Source organism: Geotrypetes seraphini, chromosome 1, assembly GCF_902459505.1.
Source record: "Geotrypetes seraphini chromosome 1, aGeoSer1.1, whole genome shotgun sequence".
Taxonomy (NCBI): domain Eukaryota; kingdom Metazoa; phylum Chordata; class Amphibia; order Gymnophiona; family Dermophiidae; genus Geotrypetes; species Geotrypetes seraphini.
In genome coordinates, this window is record NC_047084.1 from 118,671,222 (window position 1) to 118,699,149 (window position 27,928).

At 44.4% G+C, this 27,928-nt stretch overlaps 1 protein-coding gene across 3 annotated transcripts in view; it reads right to left on the reverse strand.

Annotated features, from left to right (window-relative positions):
• LOC117356858 (killer cell lectin-like receptor subfamily B member 1) overlaps positions 1 to 27,928 on the reverse strand; it is a 128,933-nt gene that overhangs the window by 85,706 nt on the left and 15,299 nt on the right. For all 3 annotated transcript variants that reach the window (XR_004538724.1, XM_033936673.1, XM_033936658.1), the window contains exons 2-3: positions 24,550 to 24,648; positions 1,238 to 1,345 (exon numbers count right to left, since the gene is read on the reverse strand). Coding sequence is in view for 2 of the 3 variants with exons in the window: in XM_033936673.1 (XP_033792564.1) it covers positions 1,238 to 1,345; positions 24,550 to 24,648 (207 nt within the window). In the remaining variant the exon portion in view is untranslated. The remainder of the gene's footprint in view (positions 1 to 1,237; positions 1,346 to 24,549; positions 24,649 to 27,928) is intronic.

Consider the following 27,928-nt stretch of genomic DNA (forward strand, 5'->3'; position numbering starts at 1 on the left):
TGATCAAGATGAACGGACAGATGTTGAAATGTTATTAGAAATTAGGGAGGCTAACAAATTGGGTAACACAATAATAATATGTGATTTGAACAACCCAAAAACTTTTATCTCCTACTGCTGGGATGGGAACTATCAAATAAATCATAAACTGAGATGGAGAAAAAGACCTCACAAATAACGAAGTATTCATCAAACCAGCCAAAGCTGCAAAGCGAATAAGCCCTCAGAGTTCATCATAGGTCATAAAAAACTCTCCCACAGACTGTTCAAGTTATGTCCCATTCAACAGCAGGAAAAACACAAAAAAGAGATTTCTACAATGCACATGAGATGTGGAGCAGTAAATAGGGAACAACAGCATCTAAAAAGGAGAGGCAGTCTCAACAAAGTTCAGTTTCTGCACAAGTACAGATAATCCAGACGTAAAAAGCACACCATCCACAAAAATAAAGTTCAGAGTACTTAGCTAAAGAAGATGTTCACTTTCTGGAAAACCACTCGTATATGCAAAATCTCTTTGGAATTCAATGACTGTCCATTCATCCAAGTAGAGTTGCAATGTGCTACCACTAGCCCATAAGTTCACTTTAACTCCAAGTGCCAAAAAGTGCACGTAGAGTTAAAGTGACCTTACAGTGCTAGTTGTAAACAGCACAAGTCAAATGCAAGGTGCTAATAAGGAAGGCAAAGAGAGACCTTAAAAAGAAGATTGTGCTGATAGCAAAAACATACAGTAAAAACTTTTTTAGCTATATTAAAAGCAAGAAGCTGGGAAAAGAATCGGACCGCTAGACGACCGAGGGATAAAAGAGGCTCTCAGAGAAGACAAGGCCATAGCAGAAATGGTATTCAATTCTGATGAATCAGAGAAACTCAAACACATCTAACACTGGAATATGTAATGGGTCAATTTAACAAATTGAACAGTAGCAAATCGCCTGGACTGGATGGTAATACATCCGAGTGCTGATAGAATTGAAATTTGAACTTGGGCCAGTCCAGGATTTTGACCACATGTTCAATGCATTGTGGTAGTTGTAGTACCTGCTTCTATGATTTAAAGTCAGCACTTCAGATTACTCATATACCCCCTTTGCAGCCTCAGATCACAGTCTCTTCTTCAATAAATGTTTTCCACCGAGAAATGCTAGCTTCTTGCCCTAGCACATGCATAGTGACTGTGAGTAAGATGCCCCCCATTCCAGTACTCTCTCTTTCCCTCTCCAGCCTCCTGTACCTAAGAGAGTGGTCTTCCATTCTTGCAAGAAGATTTTTGTTTTCTGCAGTTCATCTCTGAGATTCTGGGAGTCTGCCTTTGTGCAGGACTGTTCCAAGTTAAAGAGTACTAAGGCAGGAGAAAAAAAGAAAATCTTCAGTCTTAACACTGTTTCTCATACTCTAACTAGAAATTATCTCACAGGGAAGCCAATATTTAAGGCTCTTCCTGGAGATTTATTTATTATTTTACAAGGTATTTATATACCCCCTGTCAAGGTTATCTAAACAGTTAACAAAGGCAGGTACCCAAGCATTTTCCCTATCTATCCCGATGGGCTCACAATCTATCTAATGTCCCTGGGCAATGGAGGATTGAGTGACTTGCCCAGGGTCACAAATAGCAGTATGGGGGTTTGAACCCACAACCTCAGGATGCCGAGGCTGTAGCTTATCGAAAAAAGGATGCAGTTACCATTTGCAGACATGGTGGAGGACTTCCATAAGGAACTGAATGTATGTAAATGCTGCTCTTGAACACATTTTACACATTTATTTCAAATATTTCTTAACCCGTACTTTCCATTTCAAGGTGGTGTACAATATACATATGTTATAATACAAACCAATACTAACATAACACAATAATAATAATTTATTTTTATATACCGCCTAACCAGCAATTCATAGCGGTTTACACAATAGGTACTCGGCATACAATATAATAATAACATCATACATAATAAAATTCTAAGTAACTAATATAAGCATTAAAACTAATGAATAAAAAAAACACAATATAAACTAAAATAAGTATAGATAAAAAGATTAAAAGTACATTATAACTACATGATAATATGAAAATCAGTAATGTATATTATATTGTTTAAATAAGTGGGTTTTAAGATCTTTTCAAAACTGATAGTAAGTAAGAAATGGAGAAACGAGAAGATTCAAACATGAATTCATTAATCCTGCTTGGAATGCGAAGGTCCTATCCAAAAAATTTTTGTAACGACCTGCATTTGCTGAAGGAAAATAAAACCAACCAGATCTACGAATGTTTTTCTTAGAAATAAAAAAACTAAAATGAGAAACAAGACAGAAATAAATTCTTCTTCCATCAAGTATGATACAGAATGGTACAAACCTGCTTTTGTTAGTGGAAATTGGGCTTTTTAAAGCCTCTCCCTAGGTACCAAAGCCTTACCTTGGGCCTCATTAGCTGACATGACCATATTTACACTGCTGTGTCTCTGAATCCCCTTGCCCCCACCCCACCCCTTAATTATAAATTAGTAACTGAAGGAGAGAAGCATTCCTTTTTGTGAGGATGTGCATGTTACCTGTCCAGGCTCTATTCATGTATACATAACTGGCCAGAACAGGAGTATAACTGCACTATTACTATGCGCTAGTACAGTATTTGTTTTACAGAGCTTTTGCTTTCTTTCCTTTGGCTTTTTGCCCTGATATTCCATCTCTGTGCACTGTGGAACTATAGTCGCAAATTCCTGCAGGCCAGTCTCTTCATTGCCCCCCTCCTATGCACAGAAGGTTAGAGACTGCCATGAATACCATCCATCTGTAACCAGAAGCTGTGTGAGATGAGTATTCTGCTAGCATCAGATTAAAGGTATAGAACATATCCTATTTCCTAGGTGAATGTGTAAGTATTTAGTCTAGAGAAAGGAAAATGGTAAAACTAGAGGGCATGAATTGAGGTTGCGGGGTGCCTGCAATGCCCTCCTGAGGGAAGTAGTGGAGATGAAAATGGTGACGGAATTCAAAAAAGCGTAGGACAAACACAGAGGATCTCTAATTAGAAACTAAATGGTTTAAAACAAACTAAGGCCAGTACTGGGCATCCCATATATGATGATTTGGTTTAGAAAGAGCTGGGGAAGGCTTTGATAGAAGCTCCAATGACAGGGTGGGTAGGATAGGCTGGAGTGGGTTTTAATGGAAAATACAGCAGTGGGAACCTAAAGACATTACCAGGTGGCCTTCTATGGTCTATTTCCTAGAAATATTTTTTTAAAAGCCAAATCAAACATAAATGTATAATGAATGTGAATGTTGAGCAGACTGGATGGACCGTACAGGTCTTTATCTGCTGTCAATCACTATGCTACTTAATACAAAAGAACTCAGAAGGTACAATCTATATCAAATGGTAGCAAAAGTGGGATATTTTCCAAAGGACAATGTGCAGATTTGAAAGCTATGAATATAACTAGGCAGAATAAGTTAGAAAAATCCTACAAAAACTGTATACATTTTGGATGCTGGTGACATAGGCTTGAACGCTTGATAGACTGTTTATAAAGTCAAGTTTAAGTTTAGGTAGGGTAATAAATGCAGCATAAGAAGGGAGCCCAAACCCTGAGGGTTCCTATGGTGGTTCATGGACCTCAGTAGCCAAAATCAAAGAGTAGGCAGATCCTATGGCCTGTCCCAAGTTTAATGGAGAAGTTACCCCTAAAAGGGTTAAAGCTGCAATTCAAGCCCTGGACCTAGGGGAGAAGGTGGCAGAGCATGAAGAAGTAGGAAAAATAGGATGAATTTTTCTGACTACTCTGCCACAAAGATGGGAAGCTGAAACTATCTGAGAAAAATGTAAAGCTATCTTCTGAGAAGAGAGAAAGAGGGAAGAGGGCATTCTCTTTCTGAGAGGAGAAGACATATTTTTGGGTACGTATACATTATTTTGCTCTGAGCTTTGATAGGTTTGGGGAGAAAAGCTCAATTGTAGGTTCCCTTCTAAAGAGCTTTGGGGAGAAAATCTCAATTGTAGGTTCCCTTCTAAAAGAGCTTTGGGGAGAAAAGCTCAATTGTAGGTTCCCTTCTATAGTCAGTTTAGATCTCCATAGAATAGCAGCCTTTTATATTTCTACAGTTTTGTAAGCTTGAACTTTCTGCTAGAGATAGTTTCTAGCAGGCAGAGAAGGGTCTGTCTTAGTCTTCATTCCCTCCCTCCCAACCTCCCCAATCTCATTTCTTTACTTACAGTCTTCATTTATTGTCAATTATTTTAATTAGGACAACAGGAGAACAATTTATATTTCATTACCTGTAAAGAACCAAACCGTAAAAAAGCACATAAGAACATAAGAGTTGCTCCACTGGGTCAGACCAGAGGTCCATCCCGCCCAGCGGTCCGCTCCCGCGGTGGCCCATTAGGTCCGCAACCTATGAAGTGGTTTCTGACCACTTCTATAACCTACCTCAAGTTCTATCTGTACCCCTCTATCCCCTTATCCTCCAGGAAGGGGATAGAGGGGTACAGATAGAACTTGAGGTAAAAAAAACACGTAAAAACATAAGAATAGTCTTACTGGGAAGAATAGAGAGAATAAAAGAAGATCCAAGATGGCGGCAGCACCGACTTGGCATCTCTGAATAAGACCTACAACTAGAGGTGTAATGCGATTGCCTAAAACAATTATGCCACATACCAAATGTAAGGGGAATGTCCGAGCCAATGCCCCTGCGGCTCGGACATCTCCTCCTGTACAGCACTCCATTTTTTAATTCGAAGTACCTGGGGGTTCCTGATTTGAAACCGGTGGAGTGAGAGTGTTCGGCGGATCCCCGGCTGGAAGAAAGGCTGGCACTTTGGACTGGGAGATTTCACTCTCCCCCCCTCCGGTTGCAATTCCACTGCCTAGCCCCAAGCCCATCACGGGTGAAGCAGTGGAGACTCACGATGTTTCTTTTCAGAAGGAGACCTCAATTGCAGACGCAGAGCCCGCGAGAGTCAGCAGAGAGCAACGGGAGTTGAGAGAAACTGTTGAAGTTTCTTCTCATTCTGAAAAATCTTCAGCAGTGACTTTTGAGAGCATTTGGACAGCTCTTGTAAAGCTTAACACTTCATTTACTTGGTTTGGGTGATGTAATATAATATTATTCTTTTCCGCTTAAGCAAGAGTTTATCTTGTAAATCATATGAAAATTTAATAAAGAAATAAAAAAAAAGAATACAATTGCTTTACTGGGTCAGCCCAATGGTCCATCAAGCACAGTAGCCAATCCAGGTCACTAGTACCTGCCCAAAACCCAAAAAGTAGCAACATTCCATGCTACCAATCCAGGGCAACCCCAAGGCTATCTAAGGCTACTAAAATGGTATGTGGTCTTCATCATAAGGTGTATGGAGACAGACAAAGATCTCAATCTGTATACTTTGGAGGAAAGGTAGGAGAGGGGAGATATGATAGAGATGTTTAAATACCTACGTAATGTAAATGCGCATGAGTCTAGTCTCTTTCACGTTACATCCCTTTTGAAAGCAGAGCATATTCTTCCCATTTCTTACCAAATTCATTTTAAAATTAATATTCTTTCTCACCAGATTCTATCAAGTGGTCTTCCATTTTATTTAGTTTTCTAGTCCAATATTCTACAGAGAACACTCCGATCATCACATCAAAAGTTGTTAATTATTTCTTCTTTCAGGTAGTTATTTCTTGATGTTCATAGAAATTCCTCTTTGACCTAAGGACCACTGAGTGAGCGGACTGCTGGGCACGATGGACCAGTGGCAATTCTTATGTTCTTAGTTATGGTTCCTGCTCTCTGGAATTCTTTTCCTTGGAACCTGGGTTGGCCATTGTTGGAAACAGGATACTAGGCTTGATGGACCTTCAGTCTGTCCCAGTATGGCAATTCTTATGTTCTTTTTATCTTCGTGCAGAAAGATCATTTTTGACATTTAAAGCTCAATTAAAGGCTTATTATTTTTCTCAGGCGTATTGTTCATAGTTTCAAAAAAAAAAAAGCTTACTATTGAAAAGAATACTTTCACCCTAATATCCTTTTGTTTTTTTACTTTCCCTTTTTCCTATTTCCTAGAATTCTATTGTAACCTTTCCTTACTGTTTTTTTCCTTATATTTTGGTGGTGTTGATAGTGTTAGTTTATTGTTTTTATCCCCTTTTATATTTTTATTACATTGTAAACCACTTAGATCTTAACCTTGATTTTATATTGGTGGTATATCAAATAAAATGAACTTAAACCCTACAGCCCTTCTTTCTATGTCCCCCAGCAGTTACTTTTCTATTGTTTTAGAATGCTTAATCTCTAGTTGAATGATAGAAACATAAAAATAGCCTTCCTGGATCAGACCAATGGTCCATCTAGCCCAGTATCCTGTCTTCACGGAAGCCAATCCAAGTCACAAGAATCTGGCAAAAAAACAAATTTTACTTACTTATTTATTTATATATCACGTATATCCTAAGTGGTTTACATTCAGGTACTTTATCATAAGAACATAAGCATCGCCTCTGCTGAGTCAGCTCTCGTTCCCGCGGCGGCCCTCCAGGTCAAAGACTTGTTAGTGATCTTTTACATACAACATTTTGCCTTGTATAGTATCCCTCTAACCATAACCCTCAGTTCCCCTTTCCTTCAGGAATTCGTCCAATACCTTTTTGAACCCCAAAATCGTACTCTGCTCTACCACCTCCTCTGGAAGCGCGTTCTAGGTGTCCACCACCCTCTGAGTGAAGAAGAACTTTCTAGCATTTGTTCTGAATCTGTCTCCCTTCAATTTCCTCAAGTGCTCTCTTGTTATTATTACCCCTGCAAGTCTGAAAAATCTGTCCCTCTCTACCTTGTCTATACCCTTCATGATCTTGTAAGTTTCTATCATGTCCCCTCTAAGTCTCCGCTTTTCTAAGGAAAAAAGCCCCAGCCTCTCCAGCCTCTCCGCATATGAAAGGTTTTCCATGCCTTTTATCAATTTTGTTGCTCTTCTTTGAACCCTCTCGAGTATCACCGTATCTTTCTTGAGGTTCAGCGACCAGTATTGAGCGCAGTACTCCAGGTACGGGCGCACCATCGCCCCATACAGCGGCAGGATAACTTCTTTGGTTCTGGTAGTGATACCTTTTTTGATAATGCCCAACATTCTGTTCGCCTTCTTGGAGGCCTCTGCGCATTGTGCCGCCGGCTTCATTGTTTTATCCACTAAGACCCCCAAGTCCTTTTCAAGGTTGCCTTCCTCCAATACCTTCCCCCCATCGTGTAGTTGTACATCGGGTTTCCTTTCCCTACATGCAAAACCTTACATTTCTCTACATTGAAGCTCATCTGCCATCTATTTGTCCAATCACTCAGCTTGTTCAGATCCCTTTGCAGTTCTTTACATTCCTCAACAGTTCTAACCCTACTGGAGAGTTTCGTGTCATCCGCGAATTTTATAACTTCTCACTTCGTCCCTGTTTCCAGGTCATTAATAAATATATTAGAAACATAGAAATAGACGGTAGATAAGGGCCACGGCCCACCAAGTCTGCCCACCCCAATAACCCTCCCCTACCTTTCTCTGTGAAGAGATCTCACGTGGCGATCCCATTTTGACTTAAAATCAGGCACGCTCCTGGCCTCGACCACCTGCAGTGGAAGATTATTCCAGTGATCAACCACCCTCTCAGTGAAGAAGCATTTCCTGGTGTCACCGTGTAGTTTTCCGCCCCTGATTTTCCACGGATGCCCTCTTGTTGCCGTGGGGCCTATGAAAAAGAAGATATCCTCCTCCACCTCTATACGGCCCGTGAGATATTTAAACGTCTCGATCATGTACCCCCTCTCTCTGCATTCCTCGAGTGAGTATAGCTGCAATTTTTTCAGCCTTTCCTCATATGGGAGATCCTTGAGCCCCGAGACCATCCGGGTGGCCATACGCTGGACCGACTCAAGTCTCAGCACATCTTTGCGGTAATGCGGCCTCCAAAACTGTACACAGTACTCCAGATGGGGTTTCACCATGGATCTGTACAATAGCATAATGACTTCGGGCTTAGAAACATAGAAACATAGAAAAAAGCGGCAGAAAAGGGCTATAGCCCACCAAGTCTGCCCATTCCAAGTATCCCTCCCCCCTGAATTTACTCCCTTAAAGATCCCACGTGAGTATCCCATTTTTTCTTAAAATCCGTCACGCTGCTGGCCGTTATCACCTGGAGTGGGAGTCTGTTCCAATGATCCACCACTCTTTCGGTGAAGAAGTACTTCCTGGAGTCGCCATGAAACTTCCCTCCCCTGATTTTCAGCGGATGCCCTCTGGTGGTCGAGGGTCCCATGAGCCAGAAGATATCATCTTCTGACTCGATGCGTCCCGTGATGTACTTATACGTTTCAATCATATCTCCCTGTTCTCTTCTTTCCTCAAGTGAGTACAGCCGCAATTTCTTTAGTCTTTCTTCATACGTGAGATCCTTGAGCCCCATGACCATCCTGGTGGCCGTTCGCTGAACCGACTCGATCCTCAGCACATCCTTTCGGTAGTGTGGTCTCCAAAACTGAACACAGTACTCCAAGTGAGGCCTCACCATGGCTCTGTACAGTGGCATCATAACTTCAGGTCTCCTGCTGACGAAACTTCTGCGGATACACCCCATCATTTGTCTTGCCCTGGGGGAAGCCTTCTTCACTTGATTGGCAACCTTCATGTCCTCGCTAATGATCACCTCTAGATCGCATTCCGCCGTGGTCCTAACCAAGTTCTCACCATTTAGTACATAAGTTCTACGCGGGTTTCTTTTGCCCAGGTGCATTACCTTGCATTTTTTTTAGCATTGAAGCCTAGCTGCCAAGTATTTGACCATTGTTCCAGTAGCAGTAGATCGTGTGTCATATTATCAGGTAATAAGCATCTGCCTACTATGTTGCAAAGTTTGGCGTCGTCGGCGAACAGTGATTCCCTTCATCTAAGTCCTTGCATCATATCTCTTATGAATAAGTTGAATAGAATCGGTCCCAGGACCGATCCCTGCGGCACTCCACTGATCACGTCCGATGCTTTGGATGGGGTACCGTTCACCACCACCACCACCTTCCGGCTGATGAAACCCCTACATATACAACCTATGATTTGTCTAGCCTTAGATGAAGTGGTCCCAGCACTGACCCCTGCGGGACTCCACTCATGACCCCTTTCCAGAGTAGTGTCCCTTTACTCCTACCCTCTGCTTCCTTTCCGCCAGCCAATTTCTGATCCATCTGTGGACGTCCCCTTCCACCCCGTGGTTCCACAGTTTCTTTAGTAGGCGCTCGTGGGGTACCTTGTCGAAGGCTTTTTGGAAATCCAGATATATGATGTCTGTGGGGTCACCTTTGTCCAATTGTTTGTTTATCCCCTCAAAGAAGTGCAGTACGTTTGTTTGGCATGATCTTCCTTTACAGAAACCATGCTAGCTGGTTCTCATCAGATTATTTCTTTCTATATGCTCACTGATACTGTCCTTGATTAGTGATTCGGTCATCTTCCCCGGAACTGAGGTTAAACTCACCGGTCTGTAGTTCCCCGGGTCGCCTCTGGATCCTTTTTTGAAGATGGGTGTGACATTCGCTATCCTCCAGTCCTCCGGGACTACCCCTGTTTGCAAAGATAGGTTGCATATCTGTTGTAGGAACTCCGCTATTTCATCTCTGAGCTCTTTCAGTGTTCTCGGGTGAATTCCGTCTGGGCCCGGAGACTTGTCAGATTTTAATCTATCTATCTGTTTGAGTACGTCTCCAAGGCTTTCCTCCACTGACGATAACTTTTCCCCTTGATCCTCCTTGAAGAATTTTTCCGGTTCCGGCATGATGGAAGTGTCCTCTTTTGTGAAGACTGACGAGAAGAACCTGTTTAATCTGTCTGCCCCCTCCGTTTCCTCCTTTACCACTCCCTTTCTGTCTCCCTCATCCAGGGGTCCCACCTGCAAGTCTCTCTTCACACTCCTTTTTTGCTGTTCTGACCACGCGGTGACATTCTTTTTGATGCTTCCTGTGCTCTTTCCAATTTTCCTCAGTTTTATCCTTTTTCCACTTCCTGAATGATTTTTTATTCTCACCTATCACCTTCCTAACTTCATTGGATATCCATGCTGGGTCTTTTGTTTGATTCTTTTTGTCCCCTTTTCTAAATCTAGGTATATACAGGTTTTGCGCTTCGTTTATCATGTCCTTGAATGAGGTCCAGGCTTGCTCCATCGACCATGTTTTCCTGGAGCAGTTCCTGAGTTTTCTCCTCACCATTTGTCTCATGGCTTCATAATTCCCTTTCTTGAAGTTAAACATTGTTGTTATGGTTCTCTTCCCCTTTGGCATTTCTATTTCACTTTGAATTTGATCACGTTGTGGTCACTATTGCCTAATGGTCCCACTACTTCCACTTCTTCGGCAGGTCCTTTCAGCCCGCTGAGGATTAAATCCAGAATAGCTGTCCTTCTCGTTGGTTCCCTGACAAGCTGCTCCAGGAAGCAGTCCCGTATTGCCTCCAAGAACTCCGTTTCCTTCGAACATTCTGAAGCTCCATGGCTCCAGTCTATCCCGGGATAGTTGAAATCTCCCATAACTATGGTGTTTGCGTTTTTTCCTTCTCGCCTCAACTCGGCTCTCAGTTCTTCATCCTTTGCTTCTGTTTGCCCAGGTGGGCGATAGTACAGTCCCATCTTTATCTCAGTTCCCTTTCTTCCTGGTATTTTAACCCATATTGATTCCAGCTGGTCATTTGTCCCTGTTGCATCCATTCCAGTCGAGTGAATGGTTTCCTTTATATAAAGTGCTACTCCTCCTCCTTTCTGATGTGTCCTGTCTCTTCGGTAGAGCTTGTACCCTGCCAGTACTATGTCCCATTTGTTTTCCTCATTCCACCAAGTCTCCGTGATCACTATGATGTCTAGGTCCTCATCTTTGGCCATGATTTCTAGTTTCCCCATTTTGTTCCTCAGGCTTCTTGCGTTAGTGTATATACAACTTAAGTCTTGATATTTTTGTTTTCTTGTTATTCTCCCTTGCGGCTCATTTTTCTTTCCGTCCTATTCCTGTCCTGCAGATTCCTGTTTATTGTCTCTCCTGTCATCCCCTTGTGGTACGATCTTATTATCCTCCTTTTGTTCCTTCCTTTCCTCCTGTTCCCTTTTGTCCTCCCCTTTTAGTAGACTCCTATCTTCCTCTTGATTAGTCTGACTCCGTTTGTATTTCATCACCTGTTTTGTGCCTTTAGTGTCTTCCCAGCACTGTGCCCGCTCAGTATCCTTTCGGGATACACCTGGTCGACTGTTGGCTTTCCCCCTCTTCCTAGCTTAAAGCTTGCTCTATTCCTCTCCTGACGTTACTTGCTAGTAGTTTAGTTCCCGCCGTGCTCAGGTGTAGTCCATCTCTCCTGAAGAGCTTGTTCTTGTCCCAAAACGTTGTCCAGTTCCTCACGAATTGAAATCCTTCTTCTTCACACCATCTCCTCATCCACGCATTTATTGATTGTAGCTCCGCCTGCCTCTTCACATCAGCCCTCGGTACTGGCAGGATCTCCGAGAATGCTATCCTCTGAGTCCTCATCTTCAGCTTCCTCCCCAAGATCTTGAACTGTTCGGTGAGTCCATTCCTGCTGTAGTCTCTCCTGATGATATCATTTGTCCCAATGTGGACTATCACTGCCGTCTCTGCTCCTTCCATGATCCTTTCAATTCTGTCAATGATGTCCTTGGTTCTTATTCCTGGGAGACAGGTCACCAGTCGATCCTCTCTCCCTCCTGCTATGTGACTGTCCACCTGTATTAGGATCGAGTCTCCCACCAGGATTGCAGATTTCCCTTTTTTCAGCCTCCGCTGTGGTCGCAGATCAGTGTCCTTGGTGCCTTTCGTTTCTTCTCCCTCAAGGCGCTGGTAGGATCTTGCCTCTTCTTCCTGCAGGTTTCCTCCATGGGATCCTTCTGCTTTGGTATCAGATGGTTCTTGTCCTCTGTTTAGTGCATCCTCCTTGTTCCTGTGCTGCTCGTGTTCTTGATCTTCAACTCTCCTGTAGGTATCCTCGATGAACTTCTCGAGTTCCCTGACTTGTTCCTCGATGTGCCTCTCTCTCATAGGGTATTCGGCTGCCCGAAAAGCACAGTTACTTACCGTAACAGTTGTTATCCAGGGACAGCAGGCAGATATTTTCACACATGGGTGACGTCACCGATGGAGCCCCGCAGCGGACAGCCTCGAAAGCAAACTTGCTTGAAGATCTTTGAGCTTTCGAGTAGAGAGCTGCACGGGAACGGGGACGACGGGGATCCCGCGGGACCCACGGGGATCCCGCGGGTTCCCCCTTCGGGTCACGGGGATCCAGTGGGGACGCCCCCTAGGATCGCGGGGATCCCGTGGGGACGCCTCCGAGGGTCCCGGGGTTCCTGCGGGGCTGGATGTATTCAGTCGCGAGGCTCGTCTCCCTACCTGCCCTCAGCCCTGCCGCACACAGCCGAACGGAAGTCTTCCTGATATCAGCGCTGACGTCGAAGGGAGGGCTTAAACAAAGCCCTCCCTCCCTCCGACGTCAGCACTGACAGCGCTGACATTCCCTGCCTGCCCTGCCGTTCGTGTGCTGCGGCAGGGCAGGCAGGGAAAAGGCATTGGTACAAGGCGGGGGCGGTCCCGGGGCGGGTGCAGTACAGCTAGCCAGGTCTTCCGACCGACCGACAATAGGCCCGGTCTGTCAAACCTCCCTGCCCTGTAGCTGCGAATCTAAATTACTTTCTTACAGCAGTTCAATACTCCAGCTGCTGTAAGAAGGTAATTTAGATTAGCGGCTACAAGGCAGGGAGGTTTGATGGATCGGGCCTGTTCTGTTGTCAGTCGGGCGGATAAGCGCCACAAAGGTAAGGGGCAGGGAGGGAGAAAGGGAGGAAAGGTGGAGTGGAGAGGAAAAGGCGCTTAAGGTAAAACTGAGGTGGGAGAAGGAGCTGAAAGCACTGGGGAAGACAAAGGGGTGGAGAAGGACACTGAAAGGACATGGGGAAGACAGGGGGGAGAAGGACACTGAAAGCACATGTGGAAGACAGAGGGGGGAGAAGGATGTTGACAGAACATGGGGAAGATAGGGGGAGAAGGACGCTGAAAGGAAATGGGGAAGAGAGAATGGGGAGAAGACGCTGGCAGGGAAGAAGACAGAGATGCCAGACTATGGGGGGAGCGGAGGGAAGAAGATGGGCGCTGTATCAATTTGGAAGGGGGGAGAAAGGGAGAGGCACAGTAACAGAGCAAATGGAAGACGCAGAGAGAAGAGAGACAGTGGATGGAAGGAATTGAATGAGAACATGAGGAAAGCAGAAACCAGGCAATAAAGGTAGGAAAAAAATTCTTTTTTTTTGCTTCAGGATAAAGTAGTATATTAGTTGTGTTGATAAAAATTTATAAACATTAGAGGCTCTGGTAGAAACCCGTTTACAAAGTATGTATTCTTCCCAATTAATATTTCCAAATTAATAAAGTCTTTTTGCTTATTTGTAAATGGGTTTCTACCAGAGCCTTTAATTCAGTAGCATAATTAAATGAAATAACTATTTCTGTAGTTTATAGGGACAGGTAGGGACAGAGGGGATTCCTCGCAGGGACGGGTGGGGACGGAGGGGAGTCCTCACGGGGACGGGTGGGGACGGGGGGATTCCTCGCGGGGACGGGTGGGGACGGAGGGATTCCTGGTGGGGACGGAGGGATTCCTCGCGGGGACAGGTGGGGACAGGTGGGATTCCTCACGGGGACAGGTGGGGACGGGTGGGACTTTGGCGGGGACGGGTGAGATTTCTGTCCCCGCGCAACTCTCTACTCTCGAGTGCTGCACCACGCATGCGCGCGTGCCTTCCCGCCCGAATTAGGGGGTGCGTCTCCTGTGAGGATGCTCAGTTCAGATACCTAGCCAAGAAGCCAACCAGGGGAGTTGGGAGGGTTGTGAGAATATCTGCCTGCTGTCCCTGGATAACAACTGTTACGGTAAGTAACTGTGCTTTATCCCAGGATAAGCAGGCAGTATATTCTCACACATGGGTGACCTCCAAGCTGAGTAAAAAGGGATTGCGGGAGAGTTGGCAGATTAAGAAAAAAGATTTTGCAAAACAGATTGGCCAAAATGGCCACGCCTCCTGGATAAAGTATCCAAACAGTAATGAGAGATGAATGTATGAACCGAGGACCAAGTGGCAGCCTTACAGATTTCCTCAATAGGAGTTGATCTGAGGAAAGCTACAGACATCGCCATGGCTCGAACTTTGTGGCTCGTGACTCGACCCTGCAGAGGGAGATCAGCCTGAGTATAGCAAAAAGAGATGCAAGCAGCCATCCAGTTGGAGATGGTTCGCTTCGAGACAGGACGTCCCAACCTATTTGGATCAAAGGAGATGGAAAGTTGAGGAGAAGTCCTATGCGGTTGTGTGCACTGAAGGTAGAAAGCCAAGGCACGTTTGCAGTCCAAAGTATAAAGTGCCACTTCTCCAGGATGAGAATGAGGTTTTGGCAGAACAATAGACTGATTGATGTGAAATTCTGAAACCACTTTAGGTAAGAATTTAGGGTGAGTACGGAGAACCAACTTGTCATGATTAAAAACTATGAAAGGCGGGTCCGCAACCAAAGCCTGTAACTCACTGACCCTACGAGCAGATGTGAGAGCAATCAGGAACACTGTTTTCCAAGTGAGATACTTGAGATGAGCTTGATCAATTGGTTCAAATGGAGGTTTCATCAGGTGAGCCAAAACAACATTAAGATCCCAAGCCACTGGAGGCGGTTTAAGTGGTGAATATACATTAAAAAGTCCTTTCATAAAGCAGGAGACCATAGGATGTGCAGAGAGAGGTTTCCCATCAAGAGGTTGATGAAAGGCAGCAATAGCACTGAGATGGACTCGAACAGATGTAGATTGAAGTCCAGAGTGTGACAAATGAAGCAAATATTCCAAAACAGAAGCCAAATAAGAAGACAGTGGCTGCAGTTGACGAGTGGAACACCAAGCAGAAAATCTAGCCCATTTTTGATTGTAACACTGATGAGTGGACGGTTTCCTGGAAGCAAGTAAAATATCTTGAACAGTCTGAGAAAAAGGAGAAGAGTCTGTCAGGTAGAAAGGTAGTTAAGTGTAGAGACTGCAGATTGGGATGAAGTAAGGAACCTTGACTCTGAGTGAGCAGAGAAGGAAAAGTGGGAAGAAGCAGAGGCTCCCTGGTGCTGAGTTGAAGTAGAAGGGAGTACCACGGTTGTCTGAGCCACCGAGGAGCTATCAGAATCATGGTGGCATGTTCTGACTTTAGTTTGACTAGAGTCCTGAGAATCAGAGGAAATGGAGAAAAGGCATAAAGGAACTGAGCCCTCCAGTCCAGGAGAAACGCATCCGCTTCGAGACGTTGAGGAGTGTAAATGCAACAAAAAACTAACAAAAAACTGAGGCAGTTTGAAGTTGAGGGGGGACGTAAAAAGATCTATCTGGGGGGTCCCCCAGCGGGCAAATACTTGACGAAGTGTGGGAGAATTGAGTCTCCATTCGTGAGGATGTAGAAGACGACTCAATTTGTCCGGCAAACAGTTGCGTTGGCCCTGAATGTAGACCGCTCTGAGGAAGATATTGTGATGAATTGCCCAATGCCACAGCTTCAGAGCTTCCTGACAGAGGGAGTGAGATCCGGTACCTCCATGTTTGTTGACATAATACATGGCCACTTGGTTGTCTGTCCGAACAAGAACACCATGTCGTAAAGGAGATGCTGAAAAGCTTTGAGAGCATTGAAAATCGCTCTGAGTTCCAACAGATTGATGTGACACTGATGGTCTGTTGAAGTCCATAGACCCTGAGTACGGAGACCGTCGACATGGGCTCCCCATGCATAGGCGGATGAATCGGTTGTGAGAACTTTCTGATGAGGGAGACTATGGAACAGCAAACCTCTGGAAAGATTGGAAGAGAGCATCCACCAACGGAGAGACTTCTGCAACGAAGGAGTTATTGTAATTCATTGAGATGGCGGGTCTGTGGCTTGTTGCCATTGAGATGCCAGGGTCCACTGAGGAATGCGAAGGTGAAGTCTGGCAAAAGGAGTCACATGAACTGTAGAAGCCATGTGACCAAGTAAAACCATCATTTGCCGTGCAAAAATGGATGGAAGACGAGAGACCTGATGACAAAGTCGAATGAGGGTATCTTGACGTGGTTGTGGAAGATATGCTCTCAGGTGGACAGTATTCAGAGTTTCCCCGATGAACTGGAAAGATTGAGATGGAGTTAACTGAGACTTGGGAAAGTTGATCTGGAACCCCAGACTTTGTAGGAATATAATAATCTGTTGGGTTGCTGAAATAACCCCTGAAAGAGAAGGGGCCTTGATTAGCCAGTCGTCCAGGTATGGAAAAACTTGAAGATTCTGGGTACGAAAAGAAGCAGCTACTACCACCAGACATTTCGTGAACACTCTGGGGGATGAGTCCAAGCCAAAAGGAAGAACTCTGTACTGCAGATGAAGATCCCCCACTTTGAATCTGAGGTACTAGCGAAAGGCTGGATGAATGGGGATATGAGTATAAGCCTCTTTGAGATCCAGCGAGCACATCCAATCTCCCTAATCCATCAGGGAATACAAAGAGAGCATCCGGAACTTCTCTTTGACTAGGAATTTGTTGAGAGCTCTGAGGTCCAGAATAGGTTGCAAATCCACCGTCTTCTTTGGAACCAGAAAGTAGCGGGAATAGAACCCCAAGTTCCGTTGGGACAGAGGAATCTCCTCGACAGTTCGAAGGCGAAGAAGAGTCTGGGCTTCGTGAAGAAGAAGGGGAAATTGCGACAGATTGGAAGGACACTCTCTTGGAGGGTGATCTGGAGGTACCTGAAGCAAGCGAAGAGAGTATCCCTCTCGCAGGATGGTAAGAACCCAGAGATCTGAGGTGATGAGCTCCCACTGGTAATAAAATGTGGACAGGCGACCCCCTATGGGAAGAGGAGAATTCTGAAATAGGGAGATTGGAATGCTTAAGCTGAGAACGTCAAAAAGACTGAGCTGGCTTGGTAGCAGCAGGAGTTTGTGACTTCTGTTGATGTTGCTGCTGCTGAGGACGGCGAGGTGGAGGTCTGGAAAAAGCAGGAGTCTTTTCTGAGGGTAATGACGTGGAATCTGTTTATATGCCCTAGCTAGTGTAGTCTTAGGTTTAGGGCGAATGAGAGAAGCAAAAGAGCGTTCATGCTCTGAGAAACGCTTAGTGGCCGCTTCAATAGAGTCATCAAATAACTCATTCCCCTGACAAGATAGGTTTGCCAAACGGTCCTGGAGATTGGGATCCATGTCAACAATATGTAGCCATGCTAGCCTACGCATGGCTACAGCAAAAGCAGAGACTCGGGAAGACAATTTGAAAGCATCATATGAGGCTTGCAGCATGAAAAGTCTCAGCTGAGAAAGTCTTGAGGATTTGCTTGAACTCAGAAAGACGTGTCTTGGAAACATCAGGATAAAAAGAAGGCAACAATTTGAGGAAATGGTTGAAATAATTGGTAAAAATGTAATTATAGTTAAGAATTTAATTTTCCATCATAGAGTTCTGATATAAACGGCGACCAAACTTGTCCATAGTACGACCCTCCCTGCCTGGAGGGACTGCAGCATAGATCTTGGAAGGATGGGCTTTCTTCAAAGATGATTCCACCATCAAGGATTGATGAGAGAGTTGGGATTTCTCAAACCCCTTACAGGGAACAGTACGATACCGGGATTCCAGTTTAGATGGAATAGCAGTGATGGAATAAGGAGTTTCCATATTACGAATAAAAGTCTGTTTAAGTACTGGAGTCATAGGCAATCTTAAAGACTCTTTAGGTGGGTGAGAAAGTTCCATATCTGCCAAATATTCAGGAGTATATTTGGAGTCTGAATGGAGGTCCAGTTTGAGAGCTTGTCCCATGTCAAACACAAACTTGGCAAAGGAAGTGGACTTGGAATCAGAGACTTCATCTGGGGAAGGACTAAGAGACTTTGGAGCCACCGAGTAGGAAGGGGAAGCCTCCTTAGAGTATTGAGAGACTGGCTCAGACTCAAGATGCATGGTAGCAGAAGAAGCTGCACTGTGAGGTGGAGTCATAGAATGTCTACGCTTCAGACTCCGCGATGGAGATGCACTCGGAGTGCGAGGCACAGAATGAGTCGAAGCAGGAGGAGAAGAGTCTCGGCGAGATGGCTTTGAAGGAGGAGTCCTCGACCTGGATGGACTTCAGGTCGAGGCTGAGTGCAGTCGAGACCTGTGCTTCGAGGTGGAAGAGCGAGGCAGAGAAATCTCGGTATCCAGAGAAGAGTGCACTGCAGAGGACTCACGACAAAGCTTGGAAGCAAGATGCCTCGAATGCTTCGAGCGGTGCTTCAAATGAGGCAACTCAGGTGAAGAATCACTGGAGGACAACCGCTTCGATGCATGAGACCTGCCTCGAGGCACGAGGACTGGAGGATCCGGTTGGGTCACAAGCTGGTCTATCCGAGGCAGAGTCGAGGACGGAACCAGTTGAGCCACGATGGAGGATATCTGAGTGGTCAAGATGGACTTGAGCATGTCCTCGAGCACCGGCACCGAGACAGAAGGATCTGATCTCGTAGGTGCAGCAGTGCGCTCCAAAGAGGGCAACTTCGAAGGTGAGTATTCCCTTATCTTGGAGGCACACTTAGAAGGAGGGCGCAAGGAGGACTCCGGTGGCTTCTTAGGTACGGCACCTGAAAGAGACACAGGAGACTTACCCATCGAGGACGTCTTCACAGGGGGCACCGTCGAGACCTTCAAAGGCGTCGAAGCCGGTGCTGGAGTGGAAGTCAAGGTTGAGGCCTTCGAGACCAAAGCTCCAGCCGAAGCCAAGGTCGAGGCCTTCGAGACCGGAACTCCCATCGACGACGGAGTCGAAGCCTTCGAGACTGGGGCCCCCGCCGGGGCCGAAGTCGAGGCCTTGTCTGAAGATTGCTCCATAATACCAAAAAGTTGTTGAAATTGGGCACCGGAAAGCTCTAGGTGTAAGAGTGAAACAACGGTGACAATTTTCCGGTGAATGAACCGAACCCAAACACTTCAAACAACGACAGTGAGGATCGGTGACAGAAATCACCCGATTACACTGACGACAGCGTTTGAACCTGGTAAGAGGCCAGGACATAGAAAAAATAAAGTCTGTGTCGAACAATGTGAGCAATTGGGCCTAGGCCCAAGGCTCACCGACCGGACGAAAGGAGACGGAAAGAAAAATAAACTAAATTTTTTTTTTTTTTTAAAGAAAGAAATAAAAGAAAACACACACAGCGACCAAACTTTAAAAAAAAAAAAGAAACAGCCGTGGTGACTAGAAGGCAAGTGCTGCAGAGCTGAAGAAAAAACAACTTCTTGGCTCCGCGGAAAATAACGAACTGAGGATCCTCACAGGAGACGCGCCCCCTAGTTCAGGCGGGAAGGCACGCGCGCATGCGCGGTGCAACACTCGAAAGCTCAAAGATCTTCAAGCAAGTTTGCTTTCGAGGCTGTCCGCTGCGGGGCTCCGTCGGTAACGTCACCTATGTGTGAGAATATGCTGCCTGCTTGTCCTGGGATAAAGGGTCTTCTGAGATGTAGAGTCTCTCTAGTTCTTGGACCCTGTGCTTCAGCTGACTGACTTCACTCTTCAATCTCTTCAGTTCCTGATATCGTCCACGAGGGGAGGTAGTCGTACATGTGGCAGTCCATGCAGTACACTGGAAAGCTCAACCTCTGGGCACCTGCAGCTTTCATTCTTGTCCACCTTCTAGAAGTTCCCATATTCTTTGCTTGTGTGCTCTCTCCTGTTCCTGGCTCTTCCTAATCTTCTTCGTCTTCTGCCTCCTTCCGCTTGTGCGCTGTCCTCCTTTTCCTAGCCCTCTGTGCCTGCTAGTACCTTTTGCTTGTGTATGTGTGTGCATTCTCTCTTGTGGTTGCTTTTTCTTCACCCTTTATCGTTGTCTTCCTGCTTGTGTGTGTATTCTCTGCCTGTGTGTGTGAGTGTTCTTTTTTTTTTTTATATATAAATTTAATGGTTTACAATATCAAAAGATACCAAGGATAAAGGTTACTTGCACCAAGTTTTAACAATACTTATACAACACAAACATTCCTTTTCAAGCCCATAAGTAATGGGGAGACATGCAACTTTCCATCTAACAAAAATAAAGAAAACTAAGAATTGGTTCTTGATTCATATGAATCTTGACCATTCACTTCTATTTGGGAATTTTACATCCACCAATTTCTCAGTGATGAATCATTTAAAACAAGGAAAAATCACTTCTGTTCTCGAGCCATTAGAAACTGTTGCAATTGAATAGGATCCCAAAATACATATTCAATGTCCTGTAATTTAACAAGACATTTACATGGGAATTTTAGGTAAAAAGATGCCTCAAGAGCTAAGACTCTTGTTCTTAATTTCAAAAATTCTTTCCTTCTTAGTTGCGTAGCTCTTGAGACATCAGGAAAAATTCTGACCAGATCTCCACAAAATTTTATCAACCTATTTTTAAAGTAAAGTTTCATAATTAATATTTTATCTATCTCACTCATGCATGTTATTACCATGGTGGACCTACTCTGAATAACATTCTGAGTATCTTCCAAAAAACTATAGATATAGAGCCGTTGGCTCCCCCCTTTTAAGGGGGAGTCCGGGCACTGACTCTTTAGATGACGCGGTGCGGTGGATGGAGCTTACTCTCGCCGCTGCCCGCTGCCGCTAACCCCTCTTGGTCTCTCCTCCCTCTTGGTTCCTCCTTCCGGCTACCTCCTCCTCCTCCTGGCCACCTCCTCCTCTTCAACTGCTGCCTGCTCTCACCACCAGCACTAGCACGCGGCCTGTGTGACCTTCGTGCCGCAGCTCCCTCCTTTTAAGGGGGAGTCTGGGCGCTGACTCTGTAGATGACGTGGTGCGGTGGGCGAAGCTTACTCTCGCCACTTCCCGCTGCCGCTAACCCCTCCTGGTCTCTCCTCCCTCTTGCTTCCTCCTTCCAGCCACCTCCTCCTCTTCAGCCGCTGCCTGCTCTCACCACAAGCACCAGCACCTATCTGTCCCAGTGGGCTCAAACTCTCTAGTGTACCTAGGGCAATGAGGGGATTAAGTGACTTGCCCAAGGTCACAAGGAGCAGTGAGGGATTTGAACCCACAGCCTCAGGGTGCTGAGGCTGTAACTCTAACCCCTGCGCTACACACTCCCAACATTCCATGCCACTGATCCAGGGCAAGCAGTGGCTTCCCCCATGTCTGTCTCAACAGCAGACTATGGATTTTTCCTCCAGGAACTTGTCCAAACCTTTTTTAAAACCATCTACATTAACCGTTCATACAACATCCTCTGGCAACGCGTTCCAGAGCTTAACTATTCTTTGAGTGAAAAAATATTTCCTCCTATTGGTTTTAAAAGTATTACTCTGACCCGCCCAAAGGTATAAACTATCCCTCCCCTCTCTACACGATATTCGCTATGCAGGCAAACTGGGAAAATCCCTTCTCTTAAGAATCACAGGTCTTTGGAACGACCTTACTACCCCGCTGCGGAACCTGGGCTCCCTCCAATTATTCCGCAAGCAACTGAAAACCTGGCTTTTCACTAAAATGTAATTCTATACCCCTTACTCTTCTCTTCTATATATAAGTTCATGTAAACCTTTTTTTTTTCCTTCTCTTCCTATATTTTAAGTTCTTGTAAACCGAGCCGAGCTCCACATCCGTGGAGATGATGCGGTATATAAACTTAAGGTTTAGTTTAGTTTAGTTAGTAACTTCATCGAGTGTTCCCTAATCTTTGTAAATCTTGATGCAGTAAAAAATCGATCCACTTGTACCCATTCTTCACTCATATCTTCCAGCCATCTCTTTTCCAAGTTAAAGACCCCTAACCACTTTAGTCTTTCCTCATATGAGAGGAGTTCCATTGCCTTTATCATCTTGGTCGCTCCTCTTTGAACCCTTTCAAGTGCTGCTATATCTTTTTTTTTTATAATTCTTTATTCATTTTTAATCTTACATCAAGTGTACAAATAATAAAACATTTGAAATTAAATACATCACTTGAATTCTTTCTAGTATAACATCAAATACATAAATTTATTCCCTTCCAACCCACATTTTCCATTAATATTGAGATGATGCGGTATACAAACCTAAGGATTAGATTAGATTAATCAAAAATATACAAATATATTCTTTCCTATTGATTAAACCTTCAGTAAACTTTAGACCACCCCCTCCCCTCATTTACAAATATACTTTCAATAGAAAATGGTATTTATTCATTGCAGTAAGTTGTCAATGGCCCCAGATCTTTTTAAATTTATTATAATTCCCTTTTTGTATAGCAATTATGCTTTCCATTCTATAAATGTGACACAACGAATTCCACCAGAAGGTATAATTTAATCTACTGTAATTTTTCCAATTACTTGTGATATGTTGAATGGCGACTCCTGTCATAATTAATAAAAATTTATTATTGCTTGATGAAATCTGGCTCCTTGTTCTCATTGACATACCGAATAGAATCGTATCATATGATAATGCTACATGATTCTCTAATAAACAATTAATTTGGGACCAAATTGATTTCCAGAAGGCCATGATAAAGGGACAATAGAATAATAAATGATCTAGAGTCCCTGCTTCAAGTTTACAATGCCAGCATCTATTAGACTTAGAGCTGTCTAACTTTTGTAATCGAACTGGGGTCCAAAATGCTCTATGCTATATCTTTTTTGAGATAAGGAGACTAGAACTAAACGCAGTACTCAAGGTGAGGTTGCACTAATGAACAATACAGAGGCATTGTAACATTCTTCGTCTTATTAGAAAAAGGATGGTAAACAATTCCTAGCATTTGCTTTTTTGGGCCACCATCACTGATTGGGCAGAAGGTTTCAGCATATTGTTCATGATGATACTCAGATCTTTTTCTTGAGCGCTGTCCCCCAAGGTGAAACCTTGCATTCAGTAACTATGACTTGGATTATTCTTCCCAATCTGCATCACATTATAGTTTCTTTTCCTGCTCTTTGTTTTTATGTTTATTTTAGTATTATAAACTGCCTAGATTTGGTGCTATAAGTTTTAATAAACTTTATTATTTACTTGCCTCCCAACTCCAAAAGCCTCTTGTGGTTTTTTGGATGGTATTCACTATTCAACCAAAGAGTGTTCCAAGCTCCAATTGTCTCACTTAATTAGTGTTACCAGAAGTCCGGATTTCCCCAGACATGTCCTCTTTTTGAGGACATGTCCAGGGGTCTGGATGGCTTTTCAAAACCCAGCACTTTGTCCGGATTTTGAAAAGCCTCCATATGCGCAGATTGCCTCCTGCCCAACCAAAGCAGGTGGGGGGGAGGGGGGAGCTAGGACGGGACTGCGGCGGAATGGTTGGGCCTGGGAGCGGGTCTAGGGTGTCCGGATTTTACAATCGTAAAATCTGGAAACCCTACTCTCAATGCATTCTAAGCCTCATACTGGAGTCACCAGAATCCCACGGCACCTTCTTCTATCCCTATGGGAATTCCACAGAAACTTTTTTCATACTTGTGGGAACCCTACAGGTGCTACAGGATTCTAGCAGTCTCTATTCTGTGCAGCTCTCTAAAAGTAAGGCTACACTGTATTCTCACCATGCTTCTTCAGATCTCAAAGCTGGAAGTTCATGATCGTCCCATCCAACTCACAGAGACATGTCAGTGTAAAGTATGGTTAACATAGATACACCTTTGAAGACAAACTTCAAAAGATTCTTAAGATCTTCATTCATCCCCTATGGCTTTATAAATAGTCATTGTTGTATAAATAAGATAATAACTTAGCTTTTTTTGGTTATTTCTTTTTTGACTTCTTTTTTTCTTTTTTCTTTTTTCTATTAAATATATTGCATTGCTTTCTCTAGTGGTCAGCATATATCGCTCCCCTGCCGACGCGTTTCGCCTATCTTTGTCAAGGCATGGGGTCTGGATCATTAAATGCTCCTATGTATAGTGTTCAGCGGCTTTTTTTTTTTTTTTTTTTTTTCTTAGAAGCCGCTGAACACTATACATAGGAGCATTTAATGATCCAGACCCCATGCCTTGACAAAGATAGGCGAAACGCGTCGGCAGGGGAGCGATATATGCTGACCGCTAGAGAAAGCAATGCAATATATTTAATAGAAAAAAGAAAAAAAGAAGTCAAAAAAGAAATAACCAAAAAAAGCTAAGTTATTATCTTATTTATACAACAATGACTATTTATAAAGCCATAGGGGATGAATGAAGATCTTAAGAATCTTTTGAAGTTTGTCTTCAAAGGTCTTTCTGACACCCCACAAAACAGTACATTTCTCATCACTGAAACAATTTTGTATTTTGGTTGATCTGTCTTGAGTTCACTTTTAGAATTGTTAGAATAACATAGATACAGGCAGAATAGGCATTCTGCTGGTCACTAGACTTAAAATCAGCAAGCATTTCCCTCACTGACTACAGCTACAGAATATTTTGGTACCATTCAATGGAGGGAGAAGACAGACAAGCAGTGAAAAGTTGGATGCCATAGGCTCTGCACATACTCACGGTGACTTCCTAGGCCGACAGTAACGATAATGTTCCCAAAAGTAACAACTCCCAGTGCCACAGAAAGCAATAGACATAAAGGGGACCACTTGTTCAAAGCTAAAAAGAGGGAAAGAGAGAGAGATTTACAACAGAAATACCCATGCTTATCAGAAATGTATACTGTGAGGGATCTTGACTAGGTTTTCGTACTTTTATATTTTTTAGCACTATTTATTAAATATTTCAAAAGCACTTTTCCACACAATCACCCTGTTTTGCCTGACTAACTAGTTATACGACATTCTTACCAATTTTCCCACGAAAATATGAAAGTGCAGAAACTTTTTGAAGAACCCTGGTATATTTATGGGAAGATTAGATTCTTACTCAATAATCTTCTTTCTGGTAAACATGTCTAGGAGTGCTGAACCATAGGGTTATGTCCCTGAACTCAGAAGGATGTCACATCTTTCAGCTCTGCCTCTTTGCCAGTGGACTGACCCATGTCTCCTCAGTTTCTACCAAAGCAGTTTTATTTATTTATTTTATTGATTCAATTTTCTATACGTTCTCCTAAGGGAGCTCAGAACGGTCTACATGAATTTATTCAGGTACTCAAGCTTTTATCCCTGTCTGTCCACAATCTATCTAATGTACCTGAAACAATGGGGGGATTAAGTGACTTGCCCAGGGTCACAAGGAGCAGCGTGGGTTTGAACCCACAACCTCAGGGTGTTGAGGCTGGAGCTTTAACTCCCTAATCACCTGATCACCACTCTAATAGGAGACATAACAAGGAGGGCATTGGGAAATTCCCTGACAATAAACTTCTGTTCTGCTCTGTAACAAATAATTATCAAAAGTTAAGGCACAAAACATGGTATACACCTGCACAAAACCAGCACTAACATACGTATGGAGCTCCAACAGGCTCACTTTTTTTTTAATATCATTCTTCTTATCAGACCAGCAGGAGATCTCCAGCTATGGACACACTCTATCTGAGGCAGTAAGCAGGTGAATTCTAATTGACAGGGAGGGCATTAGGACTCCTAAACACATCTATCAGAAAGAAGATTATCAAGGGAAGAACCTAATCTTCCCTTCTGGTACAATGTGTGTAGAAGTTCTGAACCATAGGGATGTACCAAAGCAGATCCCTGAATCAAGGGCAGGACAGCTGAGCCTGCCAGCAACACCGAGGTCCCAAAAGCAGCATCATTTTGTGCTATCCCATCCACTCTGTAAAACTTTGTAAATGTAAGAAGAATGGAACACGTAGCTCTCCTACAAATCTCCTCGGGTGAAACATCCCAAGCCTCCGCCCATGAAGATGCCATACTTCTGATAGAATGTGCTTCCTAAGAGATCAGCAGCTGCTTACCACAGCTAAGCTATGCAGATGAAATATCCAATTTAATCCATCTGGAGATGAAAGCTTTAGATGCAATCCTACCTTGCTTTGACTGGTCAGAACAAAAAGATGACCTGAGACTTGAAAGTCATTGGTAACTTCAAGAATGACTTGTAATGCCAAGGACCACCTTGAGCAGAAAGGAAGGAACTGTGCACAGGAAATTCCTGATTCTGTAATCTGGAGGAATGGTGCTTCAACATTTTTACACCTATGGACCGGCAAAAATAAAAGAATTATTTTGTGGACCGGCAAACTACTAAGACTGAAATAAAAACCACTACCCTCTGTGTCCTTGTGATCAGTATTGCCCGTGTCTCCATCGCTTCTCCATCCAGCATTCCCCCTCTGTGTCTGTCCCTATTCTCCATGCACAGCATCTCTTCTCTGGGCATCAACTCTCTATTCTTTTCTGCCTGAAGCTCAGGCCCTCCCACCCTATGGCTTGTATGCCTTCCTTGCTCTCCCCTTGTTGTTAGCATCTCTCCCTCCCTGAGTCCACTGTCCCCTGCCCACCAATTCACTCTCTCTGCCCACTTCTCCACTGCCCTCCCCACAGTCCAGCAGTATTTCTCTTTCTCTCTCCCTCCCTCCCGGTCCAGTAACAGCTCTCCCTTTCTTTTCCTCTGTCCAGCAGCAGCTCCCCCTTCACTATCCTCCACTTCCAGTCCAGTATTGCAACTTCCCTGACTAGCAGAAGCAGTGTCCCCTTCCCTCCAACCAGCTCTAGCTCTCCTCCCTTTCACCCTACCAGCAACAGCTCCCCTTTCCACCTCCAACCAGTGGTAACAGCACCTTCCTTTACCCAGACTAGCAGCAGTGTCAGTAGCATCAGCACAACGATTCACTTAGGCAGCCTTGGGTCCTTTGATGGGTCGTGCCTGCCTCTGAGGAAAGAGGAAGTTGCATCATCAGAGGAGGGCTGTGACTCAGCAAAAGCCCCAAGGCTGCCTAAGTGAATCACTGCGCTGATGCTACAGGCAAGTTAGAATACTGAGAGCTGCTGAGAGGGGAGGAAGCCACTGTTAGTCTGGAGGCTGGGAAGAGAGCCACTGCTATTCCGGGGGAGAGGAAAGTGAAATGTCAGCTGATACACAAGAGGGAGACACGTGGGTACCCAGTTCATCTGCACCCCCTGATCTCCTTGGATCCAAGGCACGTGCCAGCCCTACGCAGACTGGAAGGAAATTTTTGCGGACCAGCACTACATGATAGTGCCTAAAACTCCAAGACTTTTCTTGCCAAAGCGATCGCTACTAGAACACTCTCTTCACAGTAGAGATGCCTCCTGCAGAGCCTCACTGAGACCCTGTAGAACAATGTTAAGGTTCCAGGATAGAAAAAGCAGCCCTGCTGGAGGGCGCATTCCTTTTGAAAATCTGGCCACATCTGGATGCGAGACTAAGGAATCTTTATTTCCCCGAGCTCTAAAAACATGAGAGCTTTGCTACCTGCACTTTGGGGGATCCAAAAAAGCTAGGACTACTGCAAACGGGGCTTGTGAGGGCTCTACGTCATCCTTGGCACACTAGTGCTGAAACATCTTCCAGGTTTTAGCTTAAGCCGCAACCATTGCCGTTTTATTAGCTCTAAGGAGACTGGCTAAAACCACCTCAGAGTATCCTTTTCTCACTAGGCTGCCTGCTCAAGTGCAACACCGTAAGCCCAAAGAGTTCCAGATTCTCTATAGGCACCAGTCCATATGAGAGTAGATCCAGATAGAGCAGCAATCTGAGATTCTTGTCCCTCTGCAGGTGGACCATGTCTATGTACCAGGGCTTTTGGGGCCAAACTGAAGCCACTAGGACTACCAACCCTGGATGATTTGCTATTCTGCAAATGACTCAACCTATCATGGGCTATGGGGGAAACACTTATAACAGCCTTTTTTCCAGCCACGGTTGAACTAGCATGTCCAATCCGGCCCTAGAATCTTCAGCTGTAGAAGAGATTTACCTTTTTGTTTATGGCTGAGGCCATCAT